Below are 18,930 nucleotides of genomic sequence, written 5' to 3' on the forward strand. Positions count from 1 at the left end.
ACCGTCCCGTGCTAGTAGAAGCCTACTGGTTTGGAGTTAACGAAATCGTGAAGCCAAGTTGGTAGTTCATTGCTCTCTAGAAAGGAATGTTCTTGATAACATAGTCGCACCTCAGCTGCCGTGCGGAACGGACGTGCGGCGACAGCACTGGGCGCCGTAAACAACTGTCCGACGTCGCTCGCCGGCAGTTCGCGGGGACAGCAGTTGGTTGCAGCCTTGTAAGTAACATTTAAGGATTTTCAATATTAAAAATGAAATTAAGAAATGTACATTGAAGTTGGCGTTTTCTTTCGCTTGCGCACTGCCATAACTTTCGGACACTGACGAGTAGCCTTACGAGAAAATTGGTTTGCGAGAAGTCGAGATGATATAGTTTCAATAAGAATTTCTGAGAAATGTCGTTTAAGCTGATTTAAGCAATAAAGAGACGTGTCTGCGATTTACGACAAATATTGAAATTTCTGCTGATTATATTCTCCGAATACGGTGAAATCTGTATAATCGGTATAAGTTATTCCAGGCCTTGGATTAAAATTTGTACGTGGGCACAGTGTGGCTTTTGAAGTTGAACTTACTAAAACAAAAAAAATTCTGTTCCAGTATGGCACTGAGCTGCAAATTCGGAGCGACAAATGGTCAGGAAGCAAACATTTTAACGTTATACTCGATTTAAAAAGGTACATACGTTTTTGTGAAATGATTATATGTTTCATTGTCTGAGGTGTGGGGTTGATCTGTTATTCTGTTATTCTGCGCAATGGATTAATCTGAGATGTACCCTTTACCCTGTGGCTCCTGCAAGATGCAATTTCCACCCCCACACTACTACAGAAGTCAGACAGACGCTCCTAACGTTCTAAAGAGAAATGCCTGAAAAACTTTCAGCAATAAATATCTTCTGGAGTTGTCCGCTGTAAGGAAATGACACAAAAATTCACAAAATTTCTTACATAAGTAGTGGGATACTTGGGTACAGGAGTAGTGCTAGTTAGTGTAAGAAAAACATGAAACTAACGAAAGTTATTATTTATTTTGCAAAAATTCTGAGAAATCACAATGGCACCTTTAGTTATGAATTGAACAAGTTATATCGTGGTTCTTTTCGGAATGTGACGTTACCTCTCAAGGATAGGATCGCTAATGAAATTTCTATATGAAGTTTAAGATGGTTGTTGACTTGGCAAAATGGCTGAGAGGCGCGCCTACTCAACTTGAATAATTATCCTTTAGAATGTTGCTAGGTATGGTCAAGGCTGTCGCTTGTGAAATTCAGTGAAGTGTACTGTTGTGGAGGAAATATGGGGCCCACAATAGCTGTAGCGCACAATTCCATAAGCTGCGATGACTGCTGTCTGCGCCACTAGCTGCTGACAAATAAGATAACTCTCATTCTATCTAGATTAACATTCACCAATCAAACTCTCCCTATGCCTTGATGAAGTCAAGGATTCCTATTCGCCCCTAGTATAACTATTGATGTGGTACACCAGTCAGATAACCAGTCCACCGCGATGCCACTCAAAATTCGATCGCAGGCATTTAACTATAACTCTGTCTGTTCACACCGCACAATAACTGTGTCGGCCAACACAGTGAACAATGCTTAATCACAAGGACTCAATATAGAATAGCACTTCGATTCACTCTCGACAAAGGTGCTCTCCCAGTGAAGTACTGAGGAGAGACTTGTTCCTCACTCAAAGAGCGACAACGGAACGGCGCCTCTCCACGCCAGACGTGAAGCGGTATATCTTTTGGTCTCTTCCATTATTCCTTCAGCTCAAGGTGTCAGAAATATCGTCTGCCAATCAGCATTGCTCTTCTAAAATGGGAGAATGACGTTTCGTTTAAGGCAACCAATCTGGAAACCTGCAGCTATGACGTTTGGCGTTTGCTGTCTCCCTGTGAAAATCTCTGAAACTGCGTGCTATGTGTAAGGAATGCGTAGGCTGGCCGCTCCCACACAATGTAGCGGAATTTGCTTTTAAGCCGAACACAGGGTCGTTCCCCCCTTTTACTCAGGCCCACACTGTCCACTACACTAGCCGTCACCGGCCGACATAGGCTGGGTCGTACTCTGAAGGGACCGGCATCCAGTTGCACGGTTTCTCTCCTGAACTAAAAGCTTCTGTGACCGTCGTGTCTGGAACGTATGTGTGTATGCCAGCTTTGAGTATTTCAACCACGGTGCACTTACTTGTTAATTGCATATCGTTTACATGAATTCATACAACATTGACTTTATCTTATCGAGTTTGGGTTCGAATGAAGCGTCTTGATGTGAGGAATATGATTGTGAAGGCGGAATATGTAAGCAATGAAGGTCAGGAGACCACGACGTCTTACAATTCTTCTTGTTATTTACGATGGACAACCAAGATAACACACAAACTGCGGATCCATGGATCACCTTAAAGTATCTTGCTCACAAATAAAGACTCCAATACAAAGGAGCAAATACCAAGGGAAGCAAATGCTCAAAGTATGCAAACTTTCTTCCAAAAAAGAGTATTGAACATACAGAACACAGTGGAGCCTGTTACAAATTAGCAAATATCCTTCATCTACCTGTCGGTGTGCAGGAAAGCAAAGAGAACAAACCAAAAACCCCCTGGAAGAGTACGACATATAGCAAGGCTGAAACCTCGCAGGAAAGAGCAGCAGCCGGAGTCCCCTAGACAGAGTGCATCATATGGCCCAGCATAAAGCCACGAGGGCCAAGGAAACAACCTGCTAGGTACTCCGCCCGCAGCGCCGACGGACAAACCCGACCCGAAATGTGAAACTTGCAACAAGAAACGACGATTGCTGAACGTGATGAACCGGTACCCTCACAACGCGTATAAAGCGCGATACACAAGCAAAAGACACAGATATCGAAGTACAACCAGTGCACAACATGCGGGAAGAAACCTAAAAATGCCCACAATTGGAACAATAAATGGAAATCTCCGTTCCATCGCCAACCAACACACTACTGATTTGGTCAAAAGACTTCGGAGAGTAATTTCAGCCAACTAGCATGCGAGATTATAAAACTGACACTGTCAGCATCAACATAATACGATACTGCAGTGCCTGCGTCGTTTGGAAGTCCGATGTCATGGAAAGACGGAAACGAGAATTTTACCGGATGGAATCAAGTTGATAGTTGTTCATATTCACAACTGCGAGTATTTCATGCATTTCCTAAGGCATTGCAATATCGTATTTATCAGACGCCATCAGGCAAGTGATTTTCAATTAAATGAGAATATACATAATATAACTTGTAACGTATAAACGAGAATATACATAATGGATGTACGAGGGGACGTTGTAGATACATGGTTGACGACATGTGGAAGTTTGGGTCTGGCAGAGAGGTATGCGCGGATAGCCAATGGTAAGTCGACCACTCGCTATAAACGAGAAATTCGGGTTCGAGTCAACGGTCCGGCATAAATTCTCATTCTCCTCATTCTGCTATGCGGTTGAAGGTTGTTCACATTCGCAACTGCGAATACATTTCTTGTATGTCAACATAATGCAGCCGCTAAGGAAAATACAATATTTAAAGATCTACTTACGGAGGTAGGACAAAAGTATGGAAACACGACGAGAAATGCGTGTCTGAACATAAATGCAGATGCTAGACAAGCATGAAAGTTGCGCAGTTCTGTTTGACCACGAACGGCATCTTTGCAATGTCCTCAATACGTTACAAGTGTCAGTTGTGGTCAGGACATTGTTACTTTGTTCTGTGTAGCGAGTGTAGTATGTCGGGGCTAAGTGACTTTGAACGTGGGAAAATTGTTGATGCTCTTGTGGTGGATACTTCTGTAACCAAAGTAGTCGAAGTGTTGGTGTTACAGGAGAGAACATATCGAAGATTCATACCGCATACAGGGAAAGCAGGAAAACGTCATCCACCAAGTGACAAGGAGGACGAAAGTGTGTGTTGAGTGACCGTGATGGACGGTCATTGAAAAGGATTGTGACAGAAAATAAGGGGACTCTAGTACCTTCCGCCGCGGAAGTCGAACACGCGGCAGAACAAATGGACGTGGTCAGCCCATAGAGGGCTCCGCCTCCGCGGCGGCTATTCCGCGCAGCGGCTCTCGCGCAGCGAGGGCGCCACCGCTATGCCACGTGCAGACAGTGGCCAATGGCCGCTCCCTCCGGTTTCGTATATAGGGACCCGCTCTGCCCTAGTCCAACACCTCACCATTTATGGCCGTCCTATCCCCCTCACTCCTACCCTCAAATACCTTGGCCTCACACTCGACCGCCACCTCACCTGGTCTCCCCATCTCCTTACCATCCAAAACAAAGCTCACAACCGCCTCCGCCTCGTGAAACTCCTGTCCGGCCGGACGTGGGGTCTACATCCTTCCACCATCCTTCACACCTACAAATCCATGATCCGCCCCATCCTTTGTTATGCCAGCATCGCTTGGATTTCCGCCCCTCTCCGGTTCTATAAAGCCCTCCAAATCCTCGAACGCCATGCACTCCGCCTCGCCTTCTGCATCCGCCTTCCGTCCCCCACGCGCATCCTCTATGGCCTCATCCCCTTCCCCCACCTTCTCCTTTTCCTTGAACACATCCGCACACTGTATTTTGTCCGCCGCCTTGATCCCCCTCACCCCCTGGTGTCTCCCTTCCTCTCCACTCCCAACCAGTTGCCGCGCCTTTACCGTTGTGTCCCTCCCTCCCTCCATCTCCACACCCTCCATCTCCTTTCCCAACGCAACTTCCACCGTCTACCCCTCCTGGATGATGAGCTTCGCCCTGACATATACCCTTCCTACCAACTCTACCCCCTCTTCCTGCCTCCTCCTCAGGGCTCTCTCTCCTCCCCCTCCCTCCTTCTGAGCGGATGTCACCTCCTACGCAAGACTCAAGTTTCACACGGAATTTGCAGTCTCCCCTCCACAGCGGCCAAAGGCCGGTCACGTGATTCCACCTCCACACGGACAGGAGGCGGGGTGTGACTGCCAGCGCTCCTGGTTTTACTTGAGTGTACTATGTTGCCTTTCCCGCCGGAAAACACACACTCTCGCCTGCTTTGTGTTTGTAAGCAAAACCAGCAAAGTGCACTACAACCAGATTGCACAGATTCTTTTCAGGTTTTTACTACAAGTTGTTCAAAAATTTACAGCCCAAAAGGAGCCTAGAAGATTAAGAGACTTAACAAAAGTTTGCACTCTTATTCCGTTTTGTTTACCAGAATAAATATTTTTCTTATTAACTTTCGTGTGTAGCGAACATGAGTTTCTACTGTGATGTTTTTATTGCTCAAAATAAAATGTCTGTGACAAAATTGCCGAAGGAGTCGGCTTTAATTTCGTGTACGGCAATTAAAAAGGCTTAAGTTCGTGAAATTTCCACTTTAACGTGCTGTACCGAGTTGGCTGTTTCTTTGTACATAAGCATTTAGCAGATGCAAACAGTTCATTGTTCGTGTCGTTTCTTTATTAAAGTTTTTTCCGCATACTTCAAGCATTATGTTCATAATATATCCGTGTCTTAGGCTGATATAACAATTAATGCATAGTTTGGCAATACATGGGATATGACTTTTCAGAGTTTTACAGTCGGCTGAAGAATGAGTTTCCAATATTTTGTCTATTTGCTGCTCAAATAGGATAGAATAATTATTGAACTGTCAAAGACTGAGCAAAGACTGGGTAATTGTACGGGCGCTGATAACCACGCAGTTGAGCGCCCCACAAACCAAACATCATCATCATCATCTTGAACTGTCAATATTTTCCATACAGTCGTCCTCAGCAAACTGCTGAATGGTTTTAAAACTTTGTACAATAACCACACATATTTGCTGCCCTGACAAACTCTGTTGTCATTATTATGAATTACCTTATGCATCTATTGCATATCCAAAATATGTGTGTGTCATTAGCTTCGGAAACTTGTTCTTTTGAATAACATAGTACACTCAAGTAAAACCAGGGGCGCTGGCAGTCACGCCCCGCCTCCTGTCCGTGTGGAGGTGGAATCACGTGACCGGCCTGTGGTCGTTGTGGAGGGGAGACTGCAAATTCCGTGTGAAACTTGAGTCTTGCCACCTCCTACTCCCCCTCGATCTCTTGTGCCCAGTGTCTCTGCGCTCCCTCCTGCCCTGTCTTCCCTTTTCCTCTCCCGCCCCATGTGTCTCCTGCCTCTTCGTGAACCCACGGTTGCCCTTCCTCTCTTCATCCCGCCGCTTCCCCAGCTACCCCATGCTCTCCCCTCCTTTTCCATCCTCTCTGACCTTTCCCTCGGCGGGTCCCACCTGGTAGTTTTATTCTTTGTCGTGTGTGCTCCAAGTGGGTTTTAAGTGTGTTGTTTCGGAGTGTTTTTAATACTGTTGCCAACTTTTAACCTGTGCATGAGCATCCAGTGTCTTCTCTGTGTTGTAAGAATCGCCAACTGTGTTTTTTAACTTTCTGGTGACTTTTTTAACTGTCCTCCATGAACGTCTACATGTCCATGTCTTTTTACCTCCATTTTCTCCCCTTACTCTGTTTTATGTTCCCCTTTTTTATCTCCTTATGTATGTATTATTTTATTCTTGTTTTAGTTATCGTGTCACTCGGCTGAAGAGCGGCGGATTGTGCTGCTGACAGCCCTCCCCTGCCCATATGGGGCAGGGGAATGAAATCACAATAAAGAAAAAAAACCTAGTCCAGCCAGTCTGGTACTCGCTCTGGATTTCGTTTCTATCTCGGCGGTACTGCGTTCTGGTCGTTGCTCGTTGTTGACATTTGCCTGGCTCTGGTTCCGAGTGGATTTACGTTTGGTGTTTGGTGTTGTGGTTTCCACAAGCCTCCGTTGTTTATCTCTTCTTGTTGTGTCGCTCATAGTCAGTCGTGGTCGGTTGCTGTCAGTTGTCGTGGTCTGTCGTCCGACTCCTCCTGTGTTTACCCAGTGGTGCGTGCCCCACCGCCTGGAGGCTCCGATCCGCAGCCCACGGCGTTCCCGATGTTGGTTGTGGTTACTACAGGGACAACAGCTGCAAAGTCACAGGAAAACTGCATGTCGCACTCGCAAACCGTGACAGCACCAAAACACCACAAAGGCAGTTCCATAAGCAGGGATCTGCAGGGAGAGATGGAATTCCAAAACCACACGACATTAATGCAAATACCCGCAAGAAGGAAAACATGGTGCCGAACCCTTGAAACCTGGATAATGAAGCAATGGAAAAAAGTCATTTGTGGCCGAGCGGTTCTGGCGCTTGTAGCTGGAACCGCGCGACTGCTACAGTCGCAGGTTCGAATCCTGCCTCGGGCATGGATGTGTGTGATGTCCTTAGGTTAGTTAGGTTTAAGTAGTTCTAAGTTCTAGGGGACTGATGACCTCAGATGTTAAGTCCCATGGTGCTCAGAGCCATTTGAAGAAAGTCATTTGATCGATGAGCCTTGTTGCACAGTGACTCCAACTGCTGATGGGGATTACGTCCAAAGAGTGATACATGACGGGAGTTCTCTGATGATTTAGGCAGCCGTATCGTGGATTGCATGAGCCCTTTGAGTATTCTGCAAGGTTGCATTACTGCCAATGTTACCACTTTGGCTGATTATATCCATCTCACGTTAAAATGTTTGTTCTGCAATGGCGTTGCTGTGTTCCAAGATGGCAGGGCCGAGGCTCACACAGCTCGCGTGGCCCAGGACTCGTTTTGTGAGCACGAGGATGATTTATCGCCTCTCTCCTGGACAGCACAGCCACCAGATCTCAGTATTATTGAGCCCTTGTGGTCTGCTTTGGACAGAACGGTGCGTGATCCCTAGCCACCGCCATCGTCGTTACTTGAACTTGTAAGTTTCCCTTGAAAACCATACACGACCGGTATTTACCTATTCCAAGACCACTGGAAGCTGTTTTGTGTGGCAACGACTTTTCTACACCATATTAAGCATGGTAATGTGTTTTGTGTTTGGTGTTTCCAAATTTTATCCACCACTTGTGTATGCTGCCGATGTGGGCATACTCCTCCTATAAGGAATCGTCACAGACAAAATATACCAATTAACCGGCTGCGACGCGATCATTAATGTAAAAAATCTGGGTGGTACAGCAATATTGTTTTAAAAAATGGATGAACAGTATGGGGCATACACGAGAGTGGCAGAGGAGTCTCTGTCTATATATATGACCTCGCGATGGTCAACGTGTATGCAGCATCGGGTACGAGCAATAAAGTCCCTAAAAGAAAATGTTTTAAAGAGGATATAACAAGTCTGCTAACTAGAACTGGTCAATAACTTTTAATGGGAGATCGTTTTAAACGCGTGACTTAGGGAAACACATCTAAAGCAGACAATCACCGAAACATGGAATAAGTGCTTATAAAAACGGCGCATATACCAAGAATGCGTGCTCTGGTGGATGGAACTAACAAAACCCAACTCGAGAAGACGACCATAACAAAACGCAAAGGAAAAAGCTTACATACGGCAGAATACTGCTTCGTGTGCTTAAGAGAACCCTAAAAGAACCCAATACCTTACCAAACAGCATCGTTAAAATAAAATGTACTAAAGCAAAAGTTTCGTCTCTAACGCAACGATCACTAGAACGCGGAGGCATAGTCCTATACAAACGACATCGGACAGGAAACCACTTCCCTTCTCCTATCATCAGAGAAACAAAAAGAGCCTGGCAAAAACTAATAAAGTACTTGATGGACGATCTGGCGAAGGACACGCAGACTAAGATTCGGGCCGGCCGGGGTGGCCAAGTGGTTCTAGGCGCTACAGTCTGGAACTGCGCGACCGCTACCGTCGCAGGTTGGAATCCTGCCTCGGGCATTGGTGTGTGTGATGTCCTTAGGTTAGTTATGTTTAAGTAGTTTCAAGTTCTAGGGGACTGATGACCTCAGAAGTTAAGTCCCATAGTGCTCAGAGCCATTTGAACTAAGATTCGGTATCAAGTGGAAAGTTACTTTAACAGACTCTACGCAGAAATTGAAACAAATACCAAAGAAGAAAAGGAATTTCTTTGAAAAAAAAAACAAAAAACCGCCGAGTATGGATGAATAGCTTGGCAGCAGAATTCTATGTGTGTTTCTGGGAGATAATAGGCACAGAAATAAACTACGTGTTCAACGAAATAATGGCAAACGACGACCTACCAAAAGTTTTCACAGAGGACCTCGTGGCACTAACCCCCATAACTCCACATGGGATTAGGTTAAAGAAATTCAGGCCAATAAGTCTGCTTAGTTCGGTTTTTAAAATTTATACACGACTCATTAACAATAGAGTGAAGTAACTCCTTTATGAAGTCTTAGGACCATATCATCTAATGCAACAACAGGGGGAACGATGACTAATGTACTTGTAGCATGCAGAGCCATTGTACACCCAGCAGATACGTTACAACGAAACTAACTCATCTCTCTCGATTTCGACAATGCCTACCACAGAATTAGTCACAGCTTGCTAATTGACACCATGCCCAAAATTTGATTACAAGAAAATTTCAGAAAAATTGTACAAAAAATGCATTGCTCCACTAAAACATTAAACTAAATAGGCAAACGGCCCTTTGACAGTAAAACGAGGTTTACGACAAGAATGCTCTCTCTACACGTCTTTATATGCCATACCAGTCGAGCTACTAATGCTGCAAATCAAGTTCAATGGGCTCCAATTTAATTTCAATACTGAAAGGACTTGTCAAGCCTACGCTGAACAAATCAGTTTCATAACTGCGCAAAGTTAAATGCAGCCAGAGGAAATGTCGGAAGTTTGTGCACTCTAGTAGTGCGAAACTTAACACATAAAATGTTGTGGCGTAGCAAGACAGCCACGCCACTCGGAAGTAGCCGAAATTCACGCGTTAAGCTCACGCAGATGGGCGTGAGGTCTGAAACAGGAAACGTAATGAATGCTATAAAGAAAAGTACGTAGCTGCTGGAATACTTAACTTTAATCCATCATTTGTATACAGCATTCTTGATGATACAAGTGAGACTCTCTCTAGAAATGGTTAATGGCGCCTTGCTAGGTCGTAGCCATGGACTTAGCTGAAGGCTATTCTAACTGTCTCTCGGAAAATGAGAGAAAGGCTTCGTCAGTGTAGTCGCTAGCAAAGTCGTCCGTACAACTGGGGCGAGTGCTAGTACGTCTCTCTAGACCTGCCGTGTGGTGGCGCTCGGTCTGCAATTACTGACAGTGGCGACACGCGGGTCCGACATGTACTAATGGACCGCGGCCGATTTAGAGCTATCACCTAGCAAGTGTGGTGTCTGGCGGTGACACCACACAAAAAACCAAGAATAATGACGGTTAGTTCTAGCTAGGACTTTCTACGGCAGGACTGGCTGCAGCTAATTCCAACCAGAGCGCAGTTTGGCCTGATTATAATGGCAAAAACGAAGGAAATGATTAAATCATACGGGCTCCATAAGCTCGTATTTTGAGGTTTACTTTCAAAGGTTTACGTCACAGGCAGATCACAATTAATATATTCATTTCCCTCTTCAACAACAAACTCGTGTGGATGGACGAGTCATCATTTCGTCATTGGGTATTAAATAAGGAATACCATAGCGAGAGAGAATTCCATAAGGGAGCACAAATGTTGTCCTAGGAATCTCCTTGGTGGCCTAATTTCCGAGTTTCATCGGCCTTCGGCTCTGAGTACCAAGCACTCAGCTAGAAAGTTTACGACCATCATCATCATTTAAGACTGATTATGCCTTTCAGCGTTCAGTCTGGAGCATAGCCCCTTTATAAAATTCCTCCATGATCCCCTATTCAGTGCTAACATTGGTGCCTCTTCTGATGTTAAACCTATTACTTCAAAATTATTCTTAATCGAATCCAGGTACCTTCTCGTTGGTCTGCCCCGACTCCTCCTACCCTCTAATGCTGAACCCATGAGTCTCTTGGGTAACCTTGCTTCTCCCATGCGTGTAACATGACCCAACCATCTAAGCCTGTTCGCCCTGACTGCTACATCTATAGAGTTCATTCCCAGTTTTTCTTTGATTTCCTCATTGTGGACACCCTCCTGCCATTGTTCCCATCTACTAGTACCTGCAATCATCCTAGCTACTTTCATATCCGTAACCTCAACCTTGTTGATAAGGTAACCTGAATCCACCCAACTTTCACTCCCATACAACAAAGTTGGTCGAAAGATTGAACGGTGCACAGATAACTTAGTTTTGGTCCCGACTTCCTTCTTGCAGAAGAGAGTAGATCGTAGCTGAGCGCTCACTGCATTAGCTTTGCTACACCTCGCTATGTTGCCATCCTGTGAGAATATGCATCCTAAGTACTTGAAACCGTCCACCTGTTCTAACTTTGTTCCTCCTATTTGGCACTCAGTCCGTTTATATTTCTTTCCCACTGACATTACTTTCGTTTTGGAGATGCTAATCTTCATACCATAGTCCTTACATTTCTGATCTAGCTCTGAAATATTACTCTGCAAACTTTCAATCGAATCTATCATCACAACTAAGTCATCCGCATATGCAAGACTGCTTATTTTGTGTTCACATATCTTAATCTCACCCAGACAGTCTATTGTTTTCAACATATGATCCATAAATAATATGAACAACAGTGGAGACAGGTTGCAGCCTTGTCTTACCCCTGAAACTTCTCTGAACCATGAACTCAATTTACCGTCAACTCTAACTGCTGCCTGACTATCCATATAAAGACCTTTAGATGCTTGCAAAAGTTTGCCTCCTATTCCATAATCTCGTAGAACAGACAATAACTTCCTCCTAGGAACCCAGTCATATGCCTTTTCTAGATCTATAAAGCATAGATACAATTCCCTGTTCCACTCATAACACTTCTCCATTATTTGCCGTAAGCTAAAGATCTGGTCCTGACAACCTCTAAGAGGCCTAAACCCACACTGATTTTCATCCAATTGGTCCTCAACTAATACTCGCACTTTCCTTTCAACAATACCTGAGAAGATTTTACCCACAACACTGATTAAAGAGATACCTCTGTAGTTGTTACAATCTTTTCTGTTTCCATGTTTAAAGATTGGTGTGATTACTGCTTTTGTCCAGTCTGATGGAACCTGTCCCGACTCTCAGGCCATTTCAATTATCCTGTGTAGCCATTTAAGACCTGATATTCCACTGTATTTGATGAGTTCCGACTTAATTTCATCCACCCCAGCTGCTTTATTGCACTGCAATCTATTGACCATTTTCTCCACTTCCTCAAATGTGATGCTATTTCCATCATCATTCCTATCCCGTTCTACCTCGAAATCTGAAACATTACTGATCGTATTTTCACCTACATTGAGCAACTCTTCAAAATATTCCCTCCATTTGCCCAAGGCATCCACAGGATTCACCAGCAGTTTTCCTGACCTGTCCATAATACTTGTCATTTCCTTCTTACCTCCCTTTCGAAGACTGCTAATTACACTCCAGAATGGTTTTCCAGCAGCTTGACCCATAGTCTCCAACCTGTTTCCAAAGTCTTCCCAAGATTTCTTCTTGGATGCTGCAATTATCTGTTTGGCTTTGTTTCTTTCTTCAACATAACTCTCTCTGTCTACCTGAGTTCTAGTGTGTAGCCATTTTTGATATGCCTTCTTTTTCCTTTTACAGGCTGACTTGATTGTATCATTCCACCAAGCTGTTTGCTTCATCCTACTTTTACACACTGCTGTTCCAAGACATTCTTTAGCCACTTCTAGTACTGTGTCCCTGTACCTTGTCCATTCCTTTTCCAATGACTGTAATTGACTACATTGAAATAACTGGTACCTTTCTGAGATTGCTGTTATGTACTTGTGCCTGATTTCCTTATCCTGAAGTTTCTCCACACTTATCCTCGTACATATGGACCTGACCTCCTGCACTTTCGGCCTCACAATCCCAATTTCACTGCAGATTAAATAATGATCAGTGTCATCAAAGAATCCCCTGAATACACGTGTGTCCCTCACAGCCTTCCTGAATTCCTGATCTGTTATTATATAGTCCATGACAGATCTGGTTCCCCTGCCTTCCCAAGTATACCGATGAATGTTCTTATGTGTAAAAAAGGAGTTTGTGATTACTAAGCCCATACTGGCACAGAAATCCAAGAGTTGTTTCCCGTTCCTGTTGGCTTCCATATCCTCTCCAAATTTACCCATAACCTTTTCATACCCTTCTGTTCGATTTCCAATCCTTGTCCTTTACTCTAACAACTACATCACTGAGTGCATCATAAAAACTATCCATCTTATCTTGATCTGTCCCTTCACAATGCGAATATACTGACACAATCCTAATTTTATTGCTAGACACTGTCAAATCTATCCACATCAGTCGCTCGTTTACATACCTTATTGCAACTACGCTGGGTTCCAATTCTTTCCTGGTGTAAAGCCCTACACCCCATTGTGCTATTCCTGCTTTGACTCCTGACAGGTAGACCTTGTATTCTCCCACTTCCTCTTCTTTCTCACCCCTTACCCGAATGTCACTAACAGCTAAGACGTCCAGCCCCATCTTACTTGCAGCCTCTGCCAGCTCTACCTACTTCCCAGAGTAGCCCCCATTGGTATTAATAGCTCCCCATCACATTACCATTTGTTTGCCAAGTCGTATCTTAGGAGTCCCTGGTTTGTCAGTTAGAGGTGGGACTCCGTCACCTCCAAAGGTCCGAGGCATTTTGCTCTGATTGTTGCCAGCATCATATTTATAGTACCAGGGAAGCAGGTTGCTAGTCTTACTTGCCCCGAGTCCCATTGGGTTTTACCCCTAACGGTTGAGAGACTAGCCGGTGGATTTGGTAGTCTTTGCCGTATGAGCACAAAGGTGACCACGACTCAGAATATGTCCGAGATGCCCAGCCTTATTCCAAAGTAACTGGTACCCCGACTGTCGGGACCACTTACTTGGCCACTCATATGTTGCCCGTGGTTCATGAACTAGGACATGACTACAGGAACCCACACCATGAACCACTAAGTTTACGACCAAGTGAGTGTAAATATAGCGTGGGAAAGATAAAACTGCCACAGAAATTATCTATAAGACTGTCGCGGAATTAATTTTTATTAATGAACACCCATCACAGAAAATGCTGGAAACCGTGATTTGGCGATCCAGCATTCGCTTATTGTCACAGGTCTCCTCATGAGCAATGCCCGCATACTCTGTCCCAAGTACTTCGCTGAGTCATTACGTTTGAGCGAGTGAGAGGAACAGACATGTTAAGAGAGCAGTTGAACGCAACACGAAATGGTGCTCGAGACAAAACAGCGCGCGTTCACTATCAAAAGTTATGCGAAGCTCAGTTAGCGGAAAACGTGTGGGTAACTGTTTGCGCAAGAGCTGAAGACTGGAAATGGTTTGGCAAAACATCCAGCAAAGACTGAAATGCAAAACAAAGTGGAAAAATTACGCGAAGCGGACTCTACAGTGAATAAAAACCATAACTATTCGAAAATACCGAAAGAGATTCGAACACCAGGAAACATTGTTTGAGCGAAGGAAAGCCTGGAACGAAATCCAACGAAATCACAATGGCGTTTATCTGTGCATGTGAATTAATGGATCGTCGCGTCGAAAAATTATGAAAAAGTATCTGCATCTGACCGTTACAAATTTTGTGTTGCGCGTAAGTTAATACGTTCAGACAAACTTACGCTAGTTGAATTCTCCCTGTGGTTTCTGAGTGACGTATAATCAGAACTCTCGGATCTACAGTTTTTCATTCCTTCAGATGACGTCTGGTTCAGCCTGTCATGGCATTTAACTCTCAGAACAGGCGTCATTATTCGTCAGAAAATACCCATCACATTACTACTTCGAAGAAACATTGCTTAATATCGAAACTGGTGTTGGCCTGAGATGTCTGGCGTCCGCAAAATTCTTCCACCAAACTTTTAATGGCGATTCTTTCACCAAACTTTTAATACTGCAGCGAGCAAGACATTCGCCTAGCGTATGATGTAGAACCTGTCAATTAGCTCGCCGGCTAACCTCTGGAGGTGCTCTTGATTCGGCGTCAGTTGTTTCTTGTTTAACGACACTCCTGGGAACTAATAAGTGGGATATTCTTTTCCTTAATAAAGATACTTCTCGCCTTCCGTTAATTAATACTGAGGAAGAGTAATTTCTAAGCCGCGAGAATTAATCCGCACCAACCATGTCGCATCCAGAAATCATTTGTGCCCCACAGAGAAGAACTACTTCCTCAATGTTCAATCACCGTTTGTGAAGTCTGTTTCGATAGAAAGGTGACTTTACTGCAGTTTGCAAGACTTACTAACTTAGGTCTCATAAACGCGTGCCTGAATTTTGTATTATTTACAGTTCTACGAGTGCTAATAAATTTGTGTGCTGTAACGGCTGATGAACTAAACACACGCAGTTAGGTTGTTCGGACTGTTATCTCGTACAGCCAGTTCGACAGTTGGTGATCTCGACGTGGTACTATACGAGCGAGCAGTCGTGACTGACCACAGGATTTTAGCCGGCCTATGTGGGTGAGCGGTTCTAGGCGCTTCAGTTCGGAACCGCGCTGCTGCTACGGTCGCACGTTCGAATCCTGCCTCGGGCAGGTTAGTAAAGTTTAAGTAGTTCTAAGTCTAGGGGACTGATGAACTCAGATGTTAAGTCCCATAGTGCTTGGAGCCATTTTGATCACATGATTTTCAGACTACTAAAATGCAATACTTCGCGAGCGCTGAAGGGCCGACAATGTCACCACTTAACGTGCAATCACCGCCATTCGTGCTTCACAATCCAACGCTCTGGTTTGCGCAGGAGAGAGCCAATTTTCGTTACGGAGGAATAATCACAGATTCTACAATGATTGCCCTAATAGTCAGTCAGCTCGACCACCATTACGTGGCCGAAGTTGATTCATCACAGTTTCTCCTGCACGAGATTATATTGTAAAGCGAAAAGAGAGTCTGCTTCGCAAGCAGAGAGCGTGCGTCTATCGTTAACGTAAGAGGACGCCGTCGCAATGCCCGAGACAGTCGACCTGGCACATTACTTCGTACTTTCTACACTGAAGCGCCAAAGAAACTGTTATAGTCATGCGTATTCAAATACAGATGCAAACAGGCAGAATACGGTGTTGTAATAATAATGAGCTATGGCATTGGTGGCCGGGAGACCCCTAGCGGGGCGGTTCGGCCGCCGCTCCAAAAGTTCTTTAACGCCATTACGGCGACTTAATGAGGATGAAATGATGATGAAAGACACAAACACCCAGTCATCTCGAGGCAGAGAAAATCCCTGACCCCGCCGGGAATTGAACGCGGGACCCCGTGCGCAGGACGCGAGAACGCTACCGCAAGACCACGAGCCGCGGACGGTATTGCGGTTGTTTTATATAACAAATGTCTGGCGCAGTTGTTAGGTCGGTTACTGCTGCTACAATGGCAGGTTATTAAGATTTAAGTGAGTTTGAAGGTGGTGTTATAGTCGGCGCACAAGCGATGGGACACAGCGTCTCCGAGGTAGCGATGAAGAGAGGATTTTCCCGTACGACCATTTCACGAGTGTGCAATGAATATCAGGAATCCGACATCGTTGCCGCCTGAAAAAGGTAATGCAAGAACGGGACCAACGATGACTGAAGAGAATCGTTCACTATGACAAAAGTGCAACGCTTCCGCAAATTGCCGCGGATTTCAATGCTGGGCCATCAACAAGTGTCAGCGTACGAACCATACAACGAAACATCATCGCTAGGGGCTTTCGGAGCCGAAGGCCCACTCATGTACCCTTGATGACTGCACGACACAAAGCTTTACGCCTCGCCTGGGCTGGTCAACACCGACATTGGACTGTTGATGACTGGAAACATGTTGCCTGCTCGGACGAGTCTCGTTTCAAATTGTATCGAGCGTATGGACTTGTACAGGTATGGAGAAAACCTCATGGATCCATGGACCCTTCATGTCAGCAGGGGACAGTTCAAGCTGGTGGAGGCTGTGTAATGGTATGGGGCGTGTGCAGTTCAAGTGAAATGGGATCCCTAATACGTCTAGATACGACTCTGACAGGTGAGAAGTACATAAGAATCCAGTCTGATCGCCTGCTTCCATTCATGTCCATTGTGTATTCCGACGGACTTGGGTAATTACAGCAGGACACTGCGACGCAACACACATCCAGAATTGCTACAGTGTCGCTCGAGGAACACTCTTCTGTGTTTAACTATTTCTGCTGGCCACCAAACTCCCCAGACATGAACATTATTGAGCATATCTGAGATGTATCGCGACGTGCTGTTCAGAAGAGATTTCCACTCGCCCGTACTTACAGATTTACGGATAGCCCTGCAGGATTCATGTTGCCAATTCCATCCCGCACTGTTTCAGACATTAGTCTAGTCCAAGCCACGTCGTGTTGCGGCACTTCTGCTTGCTGCCGGGGGGGGGGGGGCTACCCGGTATTAGGCAGGTGTACCAATTTCTTTGGCACTTCAGTGTAGAGTAGCCATCTTCTGGCTCAGGTAAAGCTATAGCAGCATTACAGATAGAAATGGCTCCGTCACAGATGTGGCGGACCGGATTCAGCATGCAAAAATGCCCCATCAATCAGTACTGTAGCGGCGGCGTGCAACAGTGTCTCGTCATCGACATTGACGCGGGCGGATTACGAAGGCATGTAATGTGCATGTTCTGGCTAGTCAAACGAGTGAACTACTGACTCAGCGCAGGCACAGCAGGGATATTGGGCATTACAACAGAAAATTACGCAATGGTTCCAGAACTAACTCGTTGGTTCTAAGTGGCGCAGAGCAGTCACCTACAACGAGTTGTCACCGCAAATTTGGTGATCAGGTTTGTAGGTGTAACTCATCTTTTACCTACGAAAACGGCAGTGGGAGTTGGACACAGACGCAGCTTTTTGCCAGGCAGTCCCTCGGCGTCTCTGTGTTAGTGTGTAGCACGGAAATTTATTTTGCACATGGGCCCGGATTTTAGCATTTACGCGACGGTCTTTTCTATAATTGGAGCCGACTTCTTGGCAGGTTACCATTTATTACCTGATGTAGCAAATGCTCGGCTCGTCGGCGACGTCACCGGTCTTTCTACTGCTGGATTCCGACACAGTGAGGTGATTTTATAGCGACAAGGTAATACAGGCGGCAAGGAGCAGACACTCCTAGTTGCTCGGCCAGCTGCCAGCCATAATCCGATCACCCGGTGTGCTGAGGGAGATACGTACACCACTGCGCGTTTTATCAAAGCTAGCGATGGTCCGTCTGTTCTATGCCACCCTGTGTGTTAGCTCCCGATCATCCCACGATGTCTAAAGGCGGAACTTAACTAAATGCGAGGGGGGGGGGGTAGCTCTTTATCGCTCTTCTTGTAGTCCTTGGTCTTCACCTCTTCGTCTGTTTTGCATACTTGGATAATATCCTCGTGTTTTCAGCTACAGCACAATGCATCAACAACACCTGGTGGAGGTTTTCAAACGCCTAGACAGCTCGGTGCAGTGTTGAAAAACGCTAAGTGTGTCTTTGGCAAACCTGAGATCACTTCTTTGGGTCATCAATTTCGTCCATAGGGCTACTGTAGCTACCAGAGAAAGTGGAAACGATCATGAAAATCTCACAGCTGGAAATCATCAAGGAGCTATGCTGTTTTTTGGGGACGCTGAATGTTTACACGCACCAAGAGAACCACAGACAGCACTACTTACTGGACAGAAGACCAATGCGAATTCACCTATACACTGGATAGAGGAGATAAGCTCTGCTTTTAATGCAGCGAGCAAAGCCTGGCAAATGTTGTACCCCTAGCACTTACTGCCTTGGGTGCACCACTCGCATTTGTAGTTGATGGCAGTCACACGACTATTGATGCAGTTCAAAAATGGCTCTGATCACTATGGGACTTAACTTATGAGGTAATCAGTCCCCTTGAACTTAGAACTACGTAAACCTAACTAACCTAAGGACATCACACACATCCATGCCCGAGGCA

General features: G+C 45.2%; 1 protein-coding gene across 1 annotated transcript in view; it reads right to left on the minus strand.

Moving 5' to 3' along the window:
- LOC126188586 (uncharacterized) overlaps nt 1–13,480 on the minus strand; it is a 91,742-nt gene extending 78,262 nt beyond the window's left edge. The window contains exon 1 of the mRNA XM_049930187.1: nt 13,445–13,480. Within this exon, the coding sequence (XP_049786144.1) occupies nt 13,445–13,480 (36 nt within the window). The remainder of the gene's footprint in view (nt 1–13,444) is intronic.
- Nucleotides 13,481–18,930: the final 5,450 nt, after the last annotated feature.

Source organism: Schistocerca cancellata, chromosome 5 (genome assembly GCF_023864275.1).
Source record: "Schistocerca cancellata isolate TAMUIC-IGC-003103 chromosome 5, iqSchCanc2.1, whole genome shotgun sequence".
NCBI lineage: Eukaryota > Metazoa > Arthropoda > Insecta > Orthoptera > Acrididae > Schistocerca > Schistocerca cancellata.